At 38.5% G+C, this 21,616-nt stretch overlaps 1 protein-coding gene across 17 annotated transcripts in view; it reads left to right on the top strand.

Moving 5' to 3' along the window:
- ATP8B4 (ATPase phospholipid transporting 8B4 (putative)) overlaps window positions 1-21,616 on the top strand; it is a 259,446-nt gene that overhangs the window by 113,091 nt on the left and 124,739 nt on the right. For all 17 annotated transcript variants that reach the window (XM_049611656.1, XM_049611662.1, XM_049611663.1 and 14 more), the window contains one exon: window positions 14,265-14,337. In XM_049611656.1, the coding sequence (XP_049467613.1) occupies window positions 14,265-14,337 (73 nt within the window). The remainder of the gene's footprint in view (window positions 1-14,264; window positions 14,338-21,616) is intronic.

Raw genomic sequence — 21,616 nt, 5'->3', positions numbered from 1 at the left:
TGTAACAAAGAAAATAAAAAGGATAATATAATAGAGATTAAAAATGAGGAAGTGATTTCAAATAAGGTGGCCTGAGAAGACCTTTTGGGTAGATGAGATTTGAGAGTGAGAAAGCCATGCCAAAATCTTCGGTAAAAGGAACAAATATAAAAGCTTCAAAGTGAAATGAACTTGATACTAAGATACATACCGTGGCTAAAGTTTTGCGATAAAGGTAAGTTCTGAGGGGTTTGCAAGAGCCAATTCTTGGTGGTCATGTTGGGGAATTCTAATCTTATACTCAATGTAATGAGAAGCTATTGGAGGGTTTTAGGCAGGAGAATAGCATGGAATGACAAAAAGATTTTCCTGGATGCTGTGTGGACAGTGGACTGCAGAAAGGGGCAAGAACAAAATTAGGATAACAAATTAAGAGTTTCTTACTGTTGTCCAGGTGAGATGATTCCACAGACGTGGTGGTAGCAATGCAGGATATAAAAAATAGAAATAAATCTTAGGGATTTTCAAACACATGAAAATAGAACAGTATAATGAATTATTATCTATGTATTAATCAGCTGCAGTTACCAACTTTCTTCCATTTTTGTATCCATTCTCACTTTTTATTTTCTGGGATATTTTAAAAGCAAATCCTGTTATGTCACATCACATTACCAGTAATTACTTTAGCATTTGTCTTGAAAAGATAGGGCCTAAAATATATTTAACCATGATACTCTCTTAATATCATCTAATATCCAAAGGTTGGAAACCAATTTGACAATAAATTTCATATTAAAAAAAAAAACAAAGGTTGAAGTGTATTTTGAGGGTAGAGCCAATAAGAGTGCTGCCATTTTGGGTGTGTGTGAAGAGAGAAATCAGAAGTCCATGGTTCTTGGATGAGGTTCCAGGATGAGGAAGACTGGGAAGGAACATGCTATTGTGATAGTGTTTTATTTTGTTTTTTGACTGGACTGGGAGACTAGAATTCTATTGAGATTTTAGTCATTCTGAAGAGGTATAGAATGGGTAGTTGAAACTTAGTGGAGAGGTCTGAAAATCTATGTGAAAGTCATCTGGCCACTTAGGGTGAGAGTCCAGACACTAGATAGTAAAGGGAGAAGTTCTGGGATGCTTTAAGAATTGAAAATGTAATAAGGGTGGAAAAGGCTGGGTGAAGATTTGAGAAAAAATGTCTGAGGAAGTAAGAGCACAATCAAGGAAATGTGGTGCTCTGGATTTAAAACAAATAAAGTGTTTGAAGCTGGAGGGTGTAGCTAATGCTGAGTAAAGTAAGGCTGAGAACTGATCCTTGGATTTAGCAGTATGAAGAGAGGCTGGAGTTGGAGGGAAGGAGACAGAATCCTAATTGGAGAAAACATGGGCAGTCACAAAGTGGACGTATTGAATATAGATTGCTCTTTTGAAGACTTGAAGTAAAAATCAGATTGTACCATCCTTATAAGGAGATACTTCATAATAATAAAAAGTAGTCACAGTACTTTATATATAATTTTATAGTTTACAAAATGCTTTCATAAATGTGTCTTACATGACATTCATAGATATCTTGATAGGTGTTGAAATGTCAGATGAGTTTATCCTATTTTAAAGACCTTAGTCTTAGGAATAAGAGGCATTCTGAGGGTTGGCTGAACTAATTAATGTAGATCATAGTGGGGAATTGGAATTTGGGTCAACCTCTTGGCCAAGTCACATGGCTGATGCGTGGGGAACTTGGACCCAAGTCCATGTCTTCTGATTCTTTTTTTTTTTTCAATATATGAAATTTATTGTCAAATTGGTTTCCATAGAACACCCCGTGCTCATCCCAAAAGGTGCCCTCTTCATTACCCATCCCCACCCTCCCCTCCCTCCCACCCCCCATCAACCCTCAGTTTGTTCTCAGTTTTTAACAGTCTCTTATGCTTTGGCTCTCTCCCACTCTAACCTCTTTTTTTTTTTCCTTCCACTCCCCCATGGGTTTCTGTTAAGTTTCTCAGAATCCACATAAGAGTGAAACCATATGGTATCTGTCTTTCTCTGTATGGCTTATTTCACTTAGCATAACACTCTCCAGTTCCATCCACGTTGCTACAAAGGGCCATATTTCATTCTTTCTCATTGCCACGTAGTACTCCATTGTGTATATAAACCACAATTTCTTTATCCATTCATCAGTTGATGGACATTTAGGCTCTTTCCATAATTTGGCTATTGTTGAGAGTGCTGCTATAAACATTAGGGTACAAGTGCCCCTATGGATCAGTACTCCTGTATCCCTTGGGTAAATTCCTAGCAGTGCTATTGCTGGGTCATAGGGTAGGTCTATTTTTAATTTTCTGAGGAACCTCCAGACCGTTTTCCAGAGCGGCTGCACCAATTTGCATTGCCACCAACAGTGCAAGAGGGTTCCCGTTTCTCCACATCCTCTCCAGCATCTATAGTCTCCTGATTTGTTCATTTTGACCACTCTGACTGGCGTGAGGTGATATCTGAGTGTGGTTTTGATTTGTATTTCCCTGATAAGGAGTGACGTTGAACATCTTTTCATGTGCCTGTTGGCCATCCAGATGTCTTCTTTAGAGAAGTGTCTATTCATGTTTTCTGCCCATTTCTTCACTGGGTTATTTGTTTTTCGGGTGTGGAGTTTGGTGAGCTCTTTATAGATTTTGGATACTAGCCCTTTGTCCGATATGTCATTTGCAAATATCTTTTCCCATTCCGTTGGTTGCCTTTTAGTTTTGTTGGTTGTTTCCTTTGCTGTGCAGAAGCTTTTTATCTTCATAAGGTCCCAGTAATTCACTTTTGCTTTTAATTCTCTTGCCTTTGGGGATGTGCCGAGTAAGAGATTGCTACGGCTGAGGTCAGAGAGGTCTTTTCCTGCTTTCTCCTCTAGGGTTTTGTTGGTTTCCTGTCTCACATTCAGGTCCTTTATCCATTTTGAGTTTATTTTTGTGAATGGTGTGAGAAAGTGGTCTAGTTTCAACCTTCTGCATGTTGCTGTCCAGTTCTCCCAGCACCATTTGTTAAAGAGACTGTCTTTTTTCCATTGGGTGTTCTTTCCTGCTTTGTCAAAGATGAGTTGGCCATATGTTTGTGGGTCTAATTCTGGGGTTTCTATTCTATTCCAATGGTCTATGTGTCTGTTTTTGTGCCAATACCATGCTGTCTTGATGATGACAGCTTTGGAGTAGAGGCTAAAGTCTGGGATTGTGATGCCTCCTGCTTTGGTCTTCTTCTTCAAAATTACTTTGGCTATTCGGGGCCTTTTGTGGTTCCATATGAATTTTAGGATTGCTTGTTCTAGTTTCGAGAAGAATGCTGGTGCAATTTTGATTGGGATTGCATTGAATTGTAGATAGCTTTGGGTAGTATTGACATTTTGACAATATTTATTCTTCCAATCCATGAGCAGGGAATGTCTTTCCATTTCTTTATATCTTCTTCAATTTCCTTCATAAGCTTTCTATAATTTTAAGCATATAGATCTTTTACATCTTTGGTTAGATTTATTCCTAGGTATTTTATGCTTCTTGGTGCAATTGTGAATGGGATCAGTTCTCCATGTCTTCTGATTCTAATGACACAGACTTTCTTTCTTTTTTTTTTTTTTTAATTTTTCTTTTTAACGTTTTTATTTATTTTTGAGACAGAGAGAGACAGAGCATGAACGGGGGGGGGGGTCAGAGAGAGGGAGACACAGAATCTGAAACAGGCTCCAGGCTCTGAGCTGTCAGCACAGAGCCCGACGCGGGGCTCGAACTCACGGACCGTGAGATCATGACCTGAGCCGAAGTCAGCCGCTTAACCGACTGAGCCACCCAGGCGCCCCGACACAGACTTTCTACTGTGTTACATTGTTCCTTTCATAAATAGGAGGTCATGATTCTCCCTTTTAAGAATGTCATCTTCAAAGGATAGGGTCTTTACTATAATGTGCCCAAGTGTTTGTTTAAACAATTCATTAGGATTTGTCATTCATGAATTTGAAACATTACCTTGAATTTGTCTCTCTTCCTAATGGTCTGGGGTACGAAACTGATGACCTAATGAAAAGATGTATTCTAGTAATTGGGAGCAATAAAATTTATCCTAATCTTGAGAGGAAGATGAATGACATAATGGTTGAATCCTCAAAAAGTAGAGATATTTTACTCATGACCATGAGTAAATCCCGACTGAAATCTGTTGGCATGATGTTAAGTCATGAAAAGTCAAGTCTAGAGGGACTAGAATAATACAGTCCAGGCATATATTTTTCTGATGAGCTCACTATATAAGGGGACAAATCTGGGAATATCTTGAGGAATGAAAGTTGATATATACTTTATTAGACAATTTCTCTGGTCTGTCAGTTTTCTTGCTGGGCTTTGATGACAGCTGTGTGGCAAACAGTCTACTACTGAGATCATTGTTCTGGAGTACAGGTATTCTTCATTCCTGACTAAAACAATATCCACATGCTCCAGGTATCAGAAGGCAAAGATAATTTAACTAATGTTATTTAAGGGCTAGAGTTATATTTCCCACTAGTCTGTAGATTCCTTTATAACCATGGTTTGTATCTAGTTCCACTTGTAGCTCTGACACTCAGCCCCTGACTCAGAGTATTCATTTTGCAGATATGGGGCAGTTTTGAATTCATTAATGAAGGGAGATGATACTTCACATGCTACTGAGTGGTGATCTAATTAAGAATTTTACCTACATCCATCCTATTGCTGAGAAACTCAAAATGATAAACATTACTAACTACTTAAAAACTTTCTTAAAAAGTGTGTAGGACTTACTGTGACTATAATTCTAGTAAGTAAATGAACTCATGATCTTCCACTAATATCCATAGTAGTACTTTGTGCCACAAAATCAGGATTACTATTTCCAGAAATACTAGGTTCTCTGACAAGAGCAAATAAAATCACACTAGAGACACCACTGCTTTATCCTCATTGGTATGTCATGTGTTATTATTTGGCATGTTAACCAGCTAATATTTCTTTTCTGGCTTAATAGACATTTGGTTATTTCTTAACCTTTCTCTATATAGGAAAATTGATCAAGAATAGCAATGAGGGGGGCACCTGAGTGGCTTAGTTGGTTGAACATCTGACTCTTGGTTTCAGCTCAGGTCACGGTCTCGTGTTAGTGAGTTTGAGCCCTTTGTCAGGCTCCATGCTGACAGTGCAGAGCCTTCTTGGGTTTCTCTCACTTTTTCTCTGTGTTTACACACACTCTCTCTAAAATAAACAAACCTTAAAAAAATAGCAACGTGAGGGGTGCCTGGGTGGCTCAGTCAGTTAAGTGTCTGCTCTTGATCTCAGCTCAGGTCATGATCTCATGGTTCGTGAGACTGAGTTCCACATCGGGCTCTGTGCTGACAGCACAGAGCTTGCTTGGGATTCTCTCTTCACCCCCCCTGCCCCTCCTTTGCTCACGTGCATGCTCTCTTTCTCTCTAAATAAATAAAAATTAAAGTTTTTTGTTTTTGTTTTTTTAATAATAGCAATGGAAAGCATAATACAGGCTTTTAATCCTGGAACCAAGATATTCAGGTGTCATTCTCCTCCATTGGGAACTGTCTTTTTTTGGGGTGTTTTCAAAAAGAGTTGCTGTTATTCACTACTGATCTGGGTCAGAGCATATTCTCTGATTTCTCAAAATAAGGTGCAGCAACTTAGATGAAGAGAATGGTTGATCTACTCAGACTAAGGTAATAGCTTGTTTTTGTTTTTTTTGTTTTTCCACCAAAATGTGTTCTTCATATGAGGAATATTTTAGGAATGGTGATTTTTTTTCCTATAGACACTCTAAGATATTTGGGTAGTAAGTGGTTATCAGTACAGTATTTTTTAATAGCAAACTACTAAAAATTTATCTTTCAACTTCATTTACTAATCATTGTAGTGAATTGGGCAATCCAAAGTTTTACAGACTTTTCCTCCAAAAGTTATAAGATGGAGTAGGGAGCACAAAGACTCATGGCAGCTGCTCATATTGACTTTACAGAATTGAAATTGGAGTTGTTAGAAATTAAAATAGATTAGAATGGAAAAGTAATCTAATTGCAAGAGCATGTCAATAGTAAAATTGGGAAGTGGGCTCTCAGTTTGTAGGGGTTGCTCTGCTGTGCCACCCATAGCCCCCTTCCAGACTGCAGAGCACATTTCCCCAGCTATCAGGAGTGCTGCCTACATACAACTCTCAACTGTCAGGCCCCTCTGGGAATTGCCATTGGTTGAGGAGAACTATTTTGTTCAAGGTCACCCCTTCTTGCTGAAGTCACACTTCATCCATTGAGTGAACAATGCCAAGGTATAATCTGGCCCCCTTGATCCAGCTCTGAAGCTCCAGAGCTCCCCATGTAGTTGGCTAAACCTTTGTTGTGACTGTATCAATAGTCCAACTCCTCCCTCTGCCCAACTGTCTCCCTCACTCTCTCCCAGGTGTCAATGCCAAGAGAACTTGCCTATAAACTTCTTGCACACAGATCTCCTTCTGAAGCTGCTGCCCAGAAATCAGACTAGACCTAAACAGCTCTGTTTTGTCCATGGCCAATCTAAGGCATTTCCTTCAGCATTCATATGTGAGAGAAGATTGTAATCATCTTCCTTGAAACAGTTTTCTTCTGACTTTCTTGTGGTCTCATCATCTCTTAGGCATCTGTTAATAGAATCCTACTAAGAATTTACAGAAGACAGGATCTTAGGAGGCTGATTCAGGACAAGTTTCAGTTTAGGGAAATGATCAAAGAGAATACACTTTCTGTACAACTCTCAGTAGGCTGATTGTTCAGGTGAAACTTAGTGAATTGATTATTTTCTTTTGAGAATAGGAAGGCTAAATTGTGTGTCTGTTTCTGCATCCACATAATGCACAATAGAAGCTGCAAAGATTTATATAAATTAGGCAGGACATCTATAAAATTGATTACTTTTTCTCAGCAAATCACTGAAGTGATTTATCCATGCTGAAGGACTGTATCTTTTATCATCTCTCCTTCCTCCCACCCTTCCCCCTGGGCAAATTGGTATGCAAACCTCTTCAGCAGCTGATCTCAGACCTCCCTGTGTGGCTCTGCCTCAGCATAAGCACTGTGTGAATAAGAAGGGAGGAAAAGAAGGGAAACATCTGCATTTTTCAAAATAAATAGATTCCAAAGATACAAATATTAGGCTCCTTCTCAATGTAATGAGATCCTGTTCACCAGTCTGTTATAGGATCAGGGCCAAGCTTTATGTCTTACTCTCCTGTGGCTCTGACAGCAGTGTGAGCAGGGGAGGAGCAGAGAGAGGGAGACACAGAATCTGAAGCAGGCTCTAGGCCAAGAGCTCTCAGCACAGAGCCTGACGCGGGGCTCGAACCCACGAACCATGAGATCACGACCTGAGACTAAGTCGGACACTCAACCGACTGAGCCACCCAGGCACCCCTGTACTATTGCTCTTGATCAACTCTCTTCTGCTGTTTAGGGTCCATCCACTTTCTAAATAGGCAAGATGTAGTAATCATTGAAAATGAGGTAAAAAAGAATAATAAATATAGATATATTAGGAACATGGGCTTTGTAGTTAGATAGACTCAGGTTCCAGTCCTGGCTCTGCCACTTACATGTGGCCTTGGAAGAGTTTTCTTATAATTTTTTCCTCCCCAATTGACCTTTAAATACCAATCTATGTAATGCCAAAAATTCAAATTGTACACAAAAGTATACCATAAAGTGAAGTCTCCCTTCCATTCCAATTTTCCTCTTCATTTTCTTTCTCTAGTGGCAATCACTGAATGATTTCTTGCATTTCTTTTAAGAAATTTTCCATGTATTTAAGAATAGAGGTTATGTAGGTATATCCTTGCTTTGAACCAGTTAGAATCTTACCATGCATATGTAGTGTCCTGAACGTGCTTATTTTTAACCTAATAATGTAACTTAGAGGATATTTTATATTACACATGCAACCTATCTTCTCAGTGGCTGAATTGTATTCCTTCCATTGAGTAGATGGGCCATAATTAAATACATGTACTGTGGCACATCTGTCTAATCGTTATTGATGGGCATTGATAGTTTATAACATAATACTGCAGTAAACATCATTGTACATCCATCTTTGAACACCTGTATGATCAGTTGCTTAAAGTGAAATGCCTACTTCGAAGTGTGTGGGCATTACAATTTTTGATGTTACAAAATAAGGCAAATGTCTCTATTTCTCTGAACCTCAGTTTTGTATTCTATAAAATGGGAGTAGCAATAGTACCTATCTCATAGGGTTGTTGTCAGGATTAAATGAGGGAAGAAGATACACAAGTAGTGTTTCCAGATGTAACACATTAAAATACAGGATGTCCAGTTAAATTTGAAGTTCAGATAAACAATGATAATATTTTAGTATACATATGTTCCAAATATTGTAGGAGGTATACTTATATGAAAAAATTACTTGTTTATCTGAAATTCAAATTTAGTTGGGTGTCATTTATTTTTATTTGGAAACCTTGTATATGAAGGCATCAGCACAGTCCTTGGAATACAGTAAGCACTAAATAAATACTGGTTGCTATATATTAGACATTTAGGGAAATGCTATCATTCAGCAAATGTTGTATTTTTTAAATGTTTATTTGTCTTGAGAAGAGAGAGAAAATTATGTCAGGGGCCCATGTCCGCAAGCTATTTTGGGATCAGCTGTTTTTATACACAGTGGTATATACTATTGCTCTTGATTAAATCCCTTCAGCTCTTGAGGGTCCATCCTCTTTCTAAATAGGCAAGATGTAGTAATCATTGAAAATGAAGTAAAAAAGAATAATAAATATAGATATATTAGGAACATGGGCTTTGTAGTTAGATAGACTCAGTTCCCAGTCCTGGTTGGATTGTGCATGTGCGCATATGCGCATGTGTGCATGAGTGGGGGAAGGGCAGAGAGAGGGGCAAAGAGAGAATCCTAAGCAGGGTCTTTACTGTCAGTGCAGAGCCCCAAGCAGGGCTCAATCTTACCAACTGTGAGATCATGACTTGAGTTGAAATCAAAAGTTGAACCGACTTAGCCCCCCAGGTATCTCAGTCAACAAATATTTCTTGAGTTCCTGCTGTGAGTTAGGCATTATGCTGGGTCCTGGGGATACACTGGTGAATAAAACAAGGTCTGTGTGGGTAGAAGAATGTTTTTGTGTGTTACAGGTCTGATGTGGGCTTGAGGTTAAAGAAGGAACCAAAATCATTGATGTGGATTGACTGGTTAATTAGGGGAGGTCAATTATATTGACCTTCTTAGTTATCTTATCTCTCTGGTACCCCAACATGTCTTCTGTAGCTTTGAGGAAATTCTCTTTTCGGGCTCTAATGGGCAATCAGAAATATTAAAGTATGGAAAAGATGACAGGAATATTGAGGAGCCTGTTGAAGATCTCCTTATGTCCCTTAAGCTTCGGCAGTCAGCTTAAGGTATTTTGCTCAAAGCAAATGCTTGATTTCTAGCCTCTAGAGCCAATAGTTCAACAACAGGGAACACGGTAGGTACTATCTCACTCTTGGAATTGCATTTTCTCAAGAAGTTTCTCAGCATAGCCTAGCTAGCAGCTCTGTATGTCACATTAGGAGGAAGAAGATTCAGAACAGTTTATTAATAGTTACTAAATACAGTTGCTATCTCTCACTATCTTTTCTCAGAGCTCAGATTATCTGATGTTCTGAGAATAGGTATATAGTTAGTGTGTGTATTTAAAAACAATTCCTTCCTCAAAGTAATTCTAGTTGCCATTCAGTGGCAGTTTAACTTCATGTGTTTTATGGTGACTTTGGAATTGAAATTTTATGAATTTTTTTCTTTAATTTTGGCTTATATTTAGCAATCAGCTTGTGAGTTTACTAAGGTAAAGTCTCTACCATTACCGCATCTATTTTACAAAAGCCTGATTCAAAGATGCATTAATTAGATTATGTCATTTCAAAATGTGAGATAATTATGTAATGATATGGAAAATGGAAGCTTATTTAAAAATCTTGGAATTTCTGGATTCAGTGCAATTAAATGAATTAACTTGCTCTCAGAATATTCATATATTTTAATTCCTTTATGAGAGCAGAAGGGCTTTCCCTGACAAAGGTAATGGCCAAGTCTGTGGACCCAGATATCTTCCTTGCAGCCCATGAGGCCATCCTGTGTCCCCCTCACAGAGCTGTGATGCAAGCTTGCTCCAAACACGAACCCCGAGAACAGCTGCACCACACATGGAGAGCCAGGGGAGTGTCTGTTTTCATTGTTTCAGGATGATGACGAAATGCAATCACTATACAAGCTAACATCTTAGAAGAAGTTTAGAAATATTTTGAAGATGAGCTTTAAATTAAATCTTCCGGTCTGCCCCTCTGGTCTTGTTGGTATGTCTTTGATGTGTCATCAGTGGTGGTTGTAGTAGGTAGGACAAGAAAAATGGTGGGATTTAACATATGGATGATTTAAATTTATTTTCAGGTCTTTATCAGTTTATACTTGGTCAGTAAGTTTGGATACTGTAAGTTTCAGTGAGTTTGGATAGCTAAGACCCTGAGTGCTCACTGAAACATATCTCTGATATCCTAGTTAATTGTAGTTATAATTATCTGCCAAGATAGAATAGGAAATAATATTAAAAATATTAAACCCCTCCCTCCTTGATTGTATGGTACACGTACCAGATTTTTCAACATATACATTCAAATACGGGATTTAACCAAGATACCACACATAGCCTGTTGTTTACTAATATCCCATACCCTTTTCTCACAAAACTCTAATTGGATCTGTAGAGTATTACTTCTCCTCGCTAAAATAATCCATTTTCTTCTTCTTCCTTTTATTCTTCACTTACTTTCTGTTAACTGTTTTAAGTCATAAGATGACTTTCTGTCATAAGCTCACTTGGTAAGGATTATGCTATCTTCTTGGCAGGGTGCTGTCCACAAATCTGACACATAGGTCTGTGTGTCTGTTGTTGGGGTTATTGATGAAATAAGCATCGGATACTGCTTGCTGTTTCTTGCCAGGTTGCTAATTAGTTTGGGATGATATTTCTTTCAAGGAAATTTCTCCCATGATTATGTACCTTGCCAACAATATTTTGTTTCAAGTTCAGAAAAATTTTGTGCCAACCTGCATTTTTGCCTGGTGAAGGTTTTCTATAGCCCATGGCCTGCAGGAATGATACTGTGTCCTGTGGAATTTGCACATATACATACCAGAAAGTTTTTAAGGTCTCAAATACTGTTAAATATAGACTTTGGAAGCAAAATATTTGGAATGCTCCTTTTTAGGGGAGAACTTTCCATTGGGGTAAGTAGAGAAAGGTAGGTGGTCAAGGTAGAGCAGGTATTGGAAGATATCTGGAATAACAAAGGGGACTTCTGGGAAGAGGATCTCAGAGAGACTGATAGATATATGTTTTGGGCACAGGGCACACAGGTGGCAAGAGAGAAAAAGAGGACTTGGGTGAGATAAAGGATCCTGGGTTCATATGTGGTGTTCAGGTTTTTTCTGCTTTCTTTGCCTGTCAGATGACATTGGTAGATGAATAGTCAGATCTTAGCAAGATATTAGTAAATACTTAATCTGAGTGTTTTTCTACTTTTTGAACTATTTAGTATGTGAGAAAGTAGAGGTTAAAATATAGGTAGGGGTGCAGGTAGGTGTGAGGGGAGAAAGGCATGAGCACCTGGCATGAGGAAAGATATTTTGCTCTGCTTTATCTTTCTCCATATGGTTTTGATAAAGTTTCATGTTTATCATATCAGTGATTCTTTGCATACTCTGGGGTTCTGCAAATTGGTTTTTTAACTTTTTAACAATTTTTTTTTAACATTTACTTTTGAGAGACAGAGGCAGAGCATGAGCAGGGGAGGTGGAGAGAGAGAGAGAGAGAGAGAGAGAGAGAGAGAGAGAGATACACAGAATCTGAAGCAGGCTCCAGGTTCTGAGCTGTTTATTAGCACAGAGCTGGACGTGGGCCTCGAACTCATGAACTATGAAACCATGACCTGAGCTGAAGTTGGACGCTCAACCAACTGAGCCACCCAGGCGCCCCTTAATAAAAAAATTTTTGAATGTTTATTCATTTTTCAGAGACAGAGTGAAGTGTGGGGTTGGGACAGAGAGAGAGGAAGACACAGAATCTGAAGCAGGCTCCAGGCTCTGAGCTGTCAGCACACAGCCTGATGTGGGGCTCGAACTCACAAACACTGAGATCATGGCCTGAGACAAAGTCAGATGCTCAATCAACTGAGCCACCCAGGTGCCTCTGCAAATTTTTTTCTTAAAGAGATTTTGTTCTAGTATTTTTCCAAGTGTCGCAGTTAATTCAAGTAATTCCCATAGATACCACCACACTTATAATAATTTCTTTCTAATTGGTTTAGTTCTACAGAGAGAACTAAATAAATGTAAGATACTATAATATTTAATACCTAAATATAAGATGCTTCTATAAATATAAGAACTAAATGTAATAAGATACTGAACTTGAGAAAAGCAATTTAGAATTAAAAAAAAAAAAACCCAAAACTCAGGTTTTAGTTTGTTCTCCCAAATAGTGGCTTTTGCTATCTATCTGTTCATACTTAACTATCAAATGTGCATTTTGAAATGTGTAAGATATCCTATAGAGCTCCCTTTTTACTTTGGTTGGTTATCTATTTGGGTGGAAGAGTTAGGGTACAGTCCTTCCTAGAGCTTTAGTAGATAGGATGGAGGAATAAGAGTTTGGAAATGAAACTTCATATCATCTGAGCTTCCCCTCAAAGCAGATGCACTTTCAGTAGACACTTCAGGGCAATTCAGTAGTCCATTCAGGGCAATTCATCTCAGTCCATTCACATAAGCTTTTATCTGAGATACTGTCCCCTAAGAAATGCCACTCATGCTCCAAAGGAGGTGGTATCCAGGAGAAATAAATCAGCACATAATCCATACCTGTAAAAATAAATAAAATGAGATTTAGAAGGACTTCGTGTGTTCTCCATTGTTCTTGAAGTAGATAAAGTGCAGAAAAGTATGGTATTGGAAAAACGATTGAATTCTGGCTAGAGATGAAAATGCTCCAATTGAAAACTTTCCAGAACAACATGTACTTGGATCCGTATTAAAGAAAAATTCTTTGAGTGTTTAAGCCAAATGACCCAGCAGGGTTGATAGTGTGAGGCATATTTCACAGTTGTATAAATATTTAAAACTGTTTTCCAGCCTATAAAACAAGTAAATTAGGTTGTTTTTTAAAATACTGCACAATAAAATTAACCTGCCCACCTTAACTTGTTGGAGAACCTGCCCTTCTCATCCCAGCCTTCTCTCTTAAAAGGGGATTGCTGGGAAAGAAGTGTGAAGAAGGCTTTCAACTTGGAAAATAAAGCTGGTTTTTGTTTCAGAGAATTTCAGATGGAGTGATTAGCATCATGGTATACTGCCACAGGTGTTCTGTTTCCAGATGGCCTGTCTTCCTAATGTGTCACAAGGGGCCAAACCAACTAGATTCAATAGCTTATCATAAGTCCTTTTGAACGTGGTGAAGGGTAGACTAGGGGCTCCATTATATACATAAGCCTAAAAGAAAGCAGTGCGGCCTCTTGGCTAGGTGGTTCTCAATTCTGAGCTATTGCTCCTGGCTATGAAAGTGCGACCAAGCCTGTTCTTCAGCCACAGGCTTATGGATGATGGGTAGGTGTTCTTTCTCATTCAGGCTCACAAGGCTGCTTTGATCCCCATTGTTGTTCATGCCCTTTCCAAAATTTTTATTCTTTTCCTCTTACTTGCATTGTAGCTATTGCCTTGGACCACTTTGTTTTGCCTCCAGTTAAATAGAATTCTGAGACAATGGCAGTGATGTTTTATTTCTATATTTATTAATGTAGAGTCTGAGAAGAATGATAATGACTAAATTTATTGCTACCCGCTCTTCACCCCTGCCCCCAGCCCAACCAGCCGATGTTTTGGCCAAGGAAATGCAAGCAAGAGTTAATAGCTGGTATACAAAGCTGGCACCATGGGGTGGTGACACCATGGAGCACACAGCCAAGTTAGGCATCTTGAGTTTAATCCTAGGGATACCCCAACTCACTGGGTATCCTTGAGCAAATCACTTGACCTCTCTGGGCTTTAGTTCCCACATCACTCAGGTAAAAGACTTAGTTATATAAGGTCCTTTGAATTTTGCATTGTAGGAAAGTCTTCTGTTATATGATGTTTCATTGTGAATACATTTCCTTGATTCTTCTTTGTTAATTAAAAAATTTATTTTGTTTTTGTTCTTAGACTGCAGAATGAAAAATGGATGAATGTCAAAGTGGGAGACATCGTTAAATTAGAAAATAACCAGTTTGTTGCTGTGAGTATTTAGTACAATTTAAAGAATTTATCTCAGGTTAAAATAGCATATGTACTGAAGTATTTACATTTGAAAATTTGGTAAATCTGTACTAATTAATAATAATTAAGAAAAGAATACCAGAATGTATTACTAAAAAGTCTCAATTATAAAATGTTGAAAAAGACATATTAATTAATTACTTTGATAGCCTGAGTGATTATCTCTTCGTCTATTTCCTTTGTGATCTTTTTTCTTTTTTTGAGAGAGAGAGAGAGAGAGGAGGGGAGTGGCAGAGGGAGAAGGTAAGGGAGAGAGGGAATGTTAAGCAGGCTCTATGCCCAACGTGGAGCCCAACACAGGGCTTGATCCTAGGAACTCTGAGATCATGACCTGAGCCGAAATCAAGAGTCATATGCTTAACCAACTGAGCCACCCAGACGCCCTCCTTTGTGATATTTTCAATCAATAGACACAGAAGATTTTATTTTTTTTTTTATTTTTTTATTTTTTATTAAATTTTTTTTTCAACGTTTTTTATTTATTTTTGGGACAGAGAGAGACAGAGCATGAACGGGGGAGGGGCAGAGAGAGAGGGAGACACAGAATCGGAAACAGGCTCCAGGCTCCGAGCCATCAGCCCAGAGCCTGACGCGGGGCTCGAACTCACGGACCGCGAGATCGTGACCTGGCTGAAGTCGGACGCTTAACCGACTGCGCCACCCAGGCGCCCCAGACACAGAAGATTTTAAATGAAGCTATCATTTCATATAAAAGATTTTAAAATGCTCCAGTACTTTAAGAACAGTTTTTTCTCACATATTTTGAATACTATCCCTTAATAATAGGATTATTACTGTTAATTTGCAATATAGTTGAAGAAGATAACCAGAGGACAAAAAAAATGTATGCTTCTTCCTGAATAATCACAATAAAAAATTTCTATTGGTCTGAACTAATAAAATGCTATTTATGACATTTTGCTTTGCCTATCAAATGTACTATAATTTATATTCTCAAGCTTCCTATGTTACAATTTCCTTGATAAAATTCAAGGGGTCACTTCAATGACTAAAATATATGTGATGAACTGTAGTTCACATTAAATAAAGGGCAAGAAAACTAACCATATGAGAGATTGAAAGTTCAAGTTATTGTAGTCTTTATGTCAAATACATATTTGTTATGAAAATTTGTGTTCAGTACAGTTTTATGTATCAAGTTGTGTCCTTCATTAAATCTGAGGCATTTTCCTATAGGAAAAAGGAGTGACCCCAAGATCTCTTTACAAGAATAACTCAGTTGTGGGGCACTTGGGTGGCTCAGTCGGTTGAACATCAAACTCCAGCGCAGGTCATGATCTCGCCTTTCCTGAGTTTGAGCCCTGCATCAGGCTGTCTGCTGTCAGCACAGAGCCCCTTAGAATCCTCTGTCCCTCTCTCTCTCTGCCATTCCCTTTCTCACCACCCCCCCCTCAAAAATAAATGTTAAAAAAATAAGAATAACTCAGTTGAGACTCCTAAAGATTCACTTTCAGAAATAGTCTTCTTTCATTAATGCACTGTCTGCGTATACTGATCCTTTGGAACAGCCTATGTTAAGAAGACTACTCAGTGGTCAGACCATTTACAAAAGAGCTCACCCGCTAAATGGAGAAGTGTTTATGTCCCTGACAACATCGATTCTTTGGAAAATAGCCGAGAACCAAAAATAAGTACAAAGGGGTTGGCACAGCCAAAAGAGAGGTCTCAAAGTCCACATACTGTGGCCTAGACTCCTTATACGTAGGACGATATGCCAGGTTCTCACAGTTTACAATTGACACTTGATCAACATGGGTTTGAACTGCGTGGGTCACCCCCTGTCCCTGCCCTTACCGGTAGGTTTTTTCTCTGTGTGTGTGTGTGTGTGTGTGTGTGTGTGTGTATACACACTGTATTTATATTTTTCCATATATATATATATATATATATATATATATATACACACACACACACTATACAGTACTACAAATGTATTTTCTCCTGATGATTTTCTTAGCATTTTCTTTTCTCTAGCTTACTTTATGGTAAGCATATAGTGTATAATACATATAACTACCAAAATAAGTATTAATTGACTGTTAATGTTATCATTAAGGCTCTGGTTGGTAGGGTATTAGTAGTTAAGTTTTTTGGGAGTCAAAAGTTATACTTCATGGATTTTTGACTGAGTGGGGGTTGGCACCCCTAGCCCCATGTTGTTAGATTAGACACAACTCAAATTAGCTTATCCAGCTTATTTTCCAGCTCATTAAAGATTAGCAGCAATACACTAGGGAGTGGCATCTGCTGGTTCTAACCTGTAGGAAAGATGCAGACAGATACAGGTATCTTTTGTTATCTGAAAGTAGAGCGGTCCTGTGAAACCTTCAATAAGCCAATATAGCATAAATCAAAGACTCTTACCCTTAATTCATATGGAGAACTTTTTTGAGTATTCCCAGGCCCCCAAAATAATCTCTCTTAGGCCTTTCTGATACCTTAGGACACATCTTGCTAATGATGCACAAAATAAGTCAAGATAAAGCACAGATGCTCACAGACAGTTCAAAGCTTTGGAGGCTAGACAGTGAGATGCTGAGGATAGTTCTGGGAGAAGGAGCTTGGTGGGGACTCTCTTGCTCTCAGGTGCACACTACTTCTGTAAGGGTTCACTACAAACTTGTATGCTACTTTTGCTTTTCCTTCTTTTCATAAAGGTAAAAATCCTTTTCATATTTCTTTTGGTTAGTGAAAACAAGTACTGAAATAGTTCTTTCATGAAGTGGTGTAATGAAAACTTTCAAAAAGTTGGGGATACCTGTGTAGTGTAAGGGCAGTGAAGTGAATTGGGTTAGAACTGAGTCTGCTCCATTCCTTCAGTGACAGCACTATATCTTCTCTGCCTATGGTTTCTTCATGTGTCAATCAAGGTGCCAGACCACTATATCATCCCAAAGATCCCTTCCAGTCCTGTGTGCTAATTCTCTGTCTGAACTGAGATGACTACAGGGTTCTTGAAGGCAAAGAGCACATTGATCTGGCTGGTCTCTCACACCTAGTGCCATGTTGGGTCATGGTGGGCAGACAGCAAGTGATGGCTGAATGAATAAATGTCAGTCTTTTGTAAGAGAGAAGACAGAGGGGAAAATGGATATAAACTTTGGAAATTCGGAGTGTTCTGGCTCAATGGGATACTAATATACATCTGTGTGCTCTAAGAAAAGGTCACATATATTCAGGATTCTTTGCTTAAGAAGAAAAGTCTTCATGTAACTTAATTTAGTTCTGCGTTCAATTAAAATGATTACAGTGAAAAAGTTTTGGTGCAACTAGATGATTAACCTTCACTTTTTAAAAACACTGGCATATGTGGAATTCTAAGATGTGTGCATTCAAAAAAATGTTTGGCAATTACTTTGTCCCAGGAATGGCACTAGATTATAATGGAATTAGAAAAAATTAAAGTGTGCCACACATGTAACTATTATTTTATTTACAATTGAATATTTCAGTGGCAATGCTAGACATATTCCCACTTCATGTATTCATAAAAACAGTGTATTTAAAGAGCCCCCTGTATGTGCTCTAACAAGGATAAATATTAGACTGAAATCACTTGTTCACTAATCTATATTCTAGTGTGTTCATTTATCACATTCTTTGGGGTGAATCCAAGAAAGGCAGAAATCAACCATATGTCCCAAATCTCCTAACTCTATAGGACCTCCTGGGTAACTTATCTGTGCTCCACCTTGCCCTCTGGCCTTGATATTCTAATTTGTATTTCCCCTCATCTTTATTCTTCATTTAGTTATATTTTCTATGTTATGGTACATGTGCTTGCTTTGCTTTTGCAAAACTGTCTATGGAATGATGCATGGAAGGCAAGTATAAGTGCAAACATCAGGTGAAAGAAGACCAGTTCAATAGGTGTTTCATTAGCGTTGGTTTAAAATGAATCACACATTTAGACAAATTTCCATGAAGTCAGTGATCCATGTGTCCCAGCACTGTCCAGTAGAACTTCCTGCAGTGAGAGGTGCCTGGGTGGCTCCGTTGGTTAAGCATCTGAGTCTTGATTTCAGCTCAAGTCATGATCTTGAAGTTTGTGGGTTTCAGCCCCTCAGCAGGCTCTGTGCTGACAATGCAGAGCCTGCTTGGGATTCTCCCTCTCTCTCCCCTCCCCCACTCCCTCTCTCTCTCCCTCTCTCTCTCCCTCTCTCTCTCCCTCTCTCTCTGTCTCAAAATAAATAAACTTAAAAAAAAAAAAAAGAACTTTCTGCAGTGACGGGACTGTATATTTGTGCTGTCCAGTGTGACAGCCAACAGCCCCGTGTGGACACTGAGCGCATAAAATGTGACCAGTGCAACTGAGGAACTGAATTTAAAATTTTATTTAATTTAAATTAAAAATTTTTTTTAAATGTTTGTTTGAGAGAGCTTGAGTGGGGGAGGGGCAGAGAGAGAGAGGGAGACACAGAATCCGAAGCAGGCTCCAGGCTCGAACTTGTGGACCATGAGATCATGACCTGAGCCAAAGTTGGACGCCCAACCAACTGAGCCACCCAGGTGCCCCTAAAATTTTATTAAATTTTAATTAATTTTGATTTTTAAAAACATTTAGATTTAGATAGCTATATGTGACTTGGGGCTGCTTGATTGGATGGCACAGATGTGGCCTTTTTATTGTGGCTACATGATGGGATGGGAATGCTTATTCTCCACTCTTCTCTACATCCAGTTCTTTACATTTTCACTTGGAGGGGCAGCACCAAAATAATCTTTTGAGCTTTTTGTACTACCTTGCCCACATCCCTCTCCCAGGAGTGACTTCTGTGATTGCTGGGTTTGAGGGCAGGGAGTGGTGCCCATGACCCAGAGCCTCCTTCCTTCCCCTTCTCTTTGGGCTCTGCCTGTGTTCACAGTACATTGAGCCCTGCTCTTTCATTCCAACAATTTTACAAAAGCAAATCCTGGTGGTGGAGGTGCTTGGAAGGTCCAGGTAGTTTAGAGCTCCCTTTATCTACAGCTAGGTGAACCTAACAGGGATCAAGTATTAGCAAGCCCATTTGGCCCACAGACCTATAGCCTGGTCTCCAGCAACTTTATTAATAACAAGAATGATGTGTTTATCTCCATTGATCTTGGTCTGATTCCTATAATTATAGTTCTATTGGTTTAATCTTTGGATAAGTGAAGAAAGGAGTTCTTCAAATGCCAAAACTCTGTAGTGTCTCTTGATTATCTCACTTTGTTTCAGAATTTTTCTATGTCTGTCCAGCTACTTGGCATCTACAAAACTTTTTCTAAGGGCCAATGTTTTTATGGGTGAACTGCTATAATAATTTAGAAGTATGAATATGCCTCCTGCTCCCTGAGGATTAGCTCATTTAATCTTTACATTAGCTCAAGGAAGGCAGGTTGTTCTATTATTGTTCCCATTTTACAGATGAGAAAACAGTGCCATCAAATAGCTTGCCAATAGGAGAGCTAGGAGTTAAACACAGGCCATCTGGATTTTAACTCCACTCCTAATTGCTACCATATGCTGACTCCTTACCCCATTAAAAGTCATCCCAATTGCCTTGAACCTGGGTTTCCTAAGTTAGGGTCTTCAGGCTTGGGTGCTGGAAGTGAAGTGACCACAGAATGTTGTACCTAATTCTGATGCATAACCTCTAGTTGTTCATACTTAGAATTCTAAATTAATTTATGTCAGCTTATTCTATTTTAAGCAAGGAAAGGAGCTTGCCTGCGATGGCTAATTAGCTGGCATATTCAGAAGTTACCTTTGTTTTCCAGATAAGGAACCCTCACTACTCCTCACTTAAAAAGAAATTTTAAAACATGTTTGGGCTGAACTTCCAGAGCTCCTAGTTTAATTTTGGGACCAGGAGGGGAAAATGAAGAGTGTGATTCACTTACTGCAATGAGATTGGCTTGCATAAGAAGAACCAAGTAAATGGTCAGACAAACACACTGCAAAGGTCTTTATTAGTGCCAGAACTTGGACCCTAGGAGCCAGGCACACCTTCCTCCTTTACTTGACAGCAGTAACCTTGTTTTGTTTTCATTTTACTACCTGGTGGTAGAAATAAACCCCTTACTGGACATGACCATATTTGAACATTTGAACGAGTGTCCTCTCTTCCTCTACTGTCCCCATCCCCCCAGAAGAAAGGCATTCATTTTTTAGGTGTTTACAACAGTAAAGGTTTTGTTTTAAAACAAAGGCATTCGTCTGCTACCTGAATTGGAAATATCACCTTTAGAAATTAAAGAACTAGAAAGATGAATCTGACCTCAACTCCAGTACTGACCAAGGGTGGGCTTTGGCTCTCTCACCCATCAGGGCATCTCGTATCATTTTTTGCAGCACCTTAGTCCCTTCCAGAGAGGCCATGTGGTGGTCTCATTGCCCTCTTTGTTATTTAAAATTTTATAGCTTCAAGTCAGAATTACTTTCACACTAATTGTTGTAAATAAGCCCTCTTTCACTTTTAAAAATATGTGAGACAGTAGAAAGTTGAAAATTTCCAGAGGAAGTTTTTTTAAAACATTTGTGTAAGCTGCACTGAAAAAGAAGCTTCTTGCTAAAGTATAGAGAGGTGGTAGCATGCCATTTTCTACATTAGAAAAAAATACATGGTCAGTGTTTTGTTTATAAGCAATTATTCATTGGGGGGGGGGTGAAATATACAAGGTAAGGATTCTTTCTGACTAAAGAAAGTAAAAATTAGTAAAGTAAGTAAAAGCTATGATCATTATTATTCTCCTTTTCTCCTTTCTTCCATCCTTTTCTTATTCTTCTCAAATAGTTAATTATTAAAAACATGTTTTAGATGTATCTAATACATGTTAGTAGACACTCAACATGCATTTGTTTGATCTGAAATTTAAACGTTAAATAAAAATATCACCCACAATCTTACACATTTTCATTTTTACAACTCCATCCTGATTCTTGTCTGTATCAAACCTATTTTCCTATAAGTATACTGCATGAGCCATTTTGGATTTTTATTTGGAGACTACAAAAGTAAAAGATAATATTGTAGATAGTAAAGAAGATTAGGAGCTCCATGTACCAGAATGACTTAATAGGGAGATTCAGATAGGACATTCCAATTAATTCTACAAATTTATCTTTTCATCAGGTTATGGGGTTAATATCCCACTATTCTTAACCATTGTGGTTTTGGTTTTTAAACACCAACAAAGCAAAACAAAACAAAACACTTTCTGTTTGTCCTGGTCCAGTGATTTTGTAGCCACCC

This window comes from Panthera uncia (genome assembly GCF_023721935.1).
Source record: "Panthera uncia isolate 11264 chromosome B3 unlocalized genomic scaffold, Puncia_PCG_1.0 HiC_scaffold_1, whole genome shotgun sequence".
Taxonomy (NCBI): Eukaryota; Metazoa; Chordata; class Mammalia; order Carnivora; family Felidae; genus Panthera; species Panthera uncia.
Note: the sequence above shows the minus strand (reverse complement) of the source record. Positions and strands in the feature narration are given on the sequence as shown.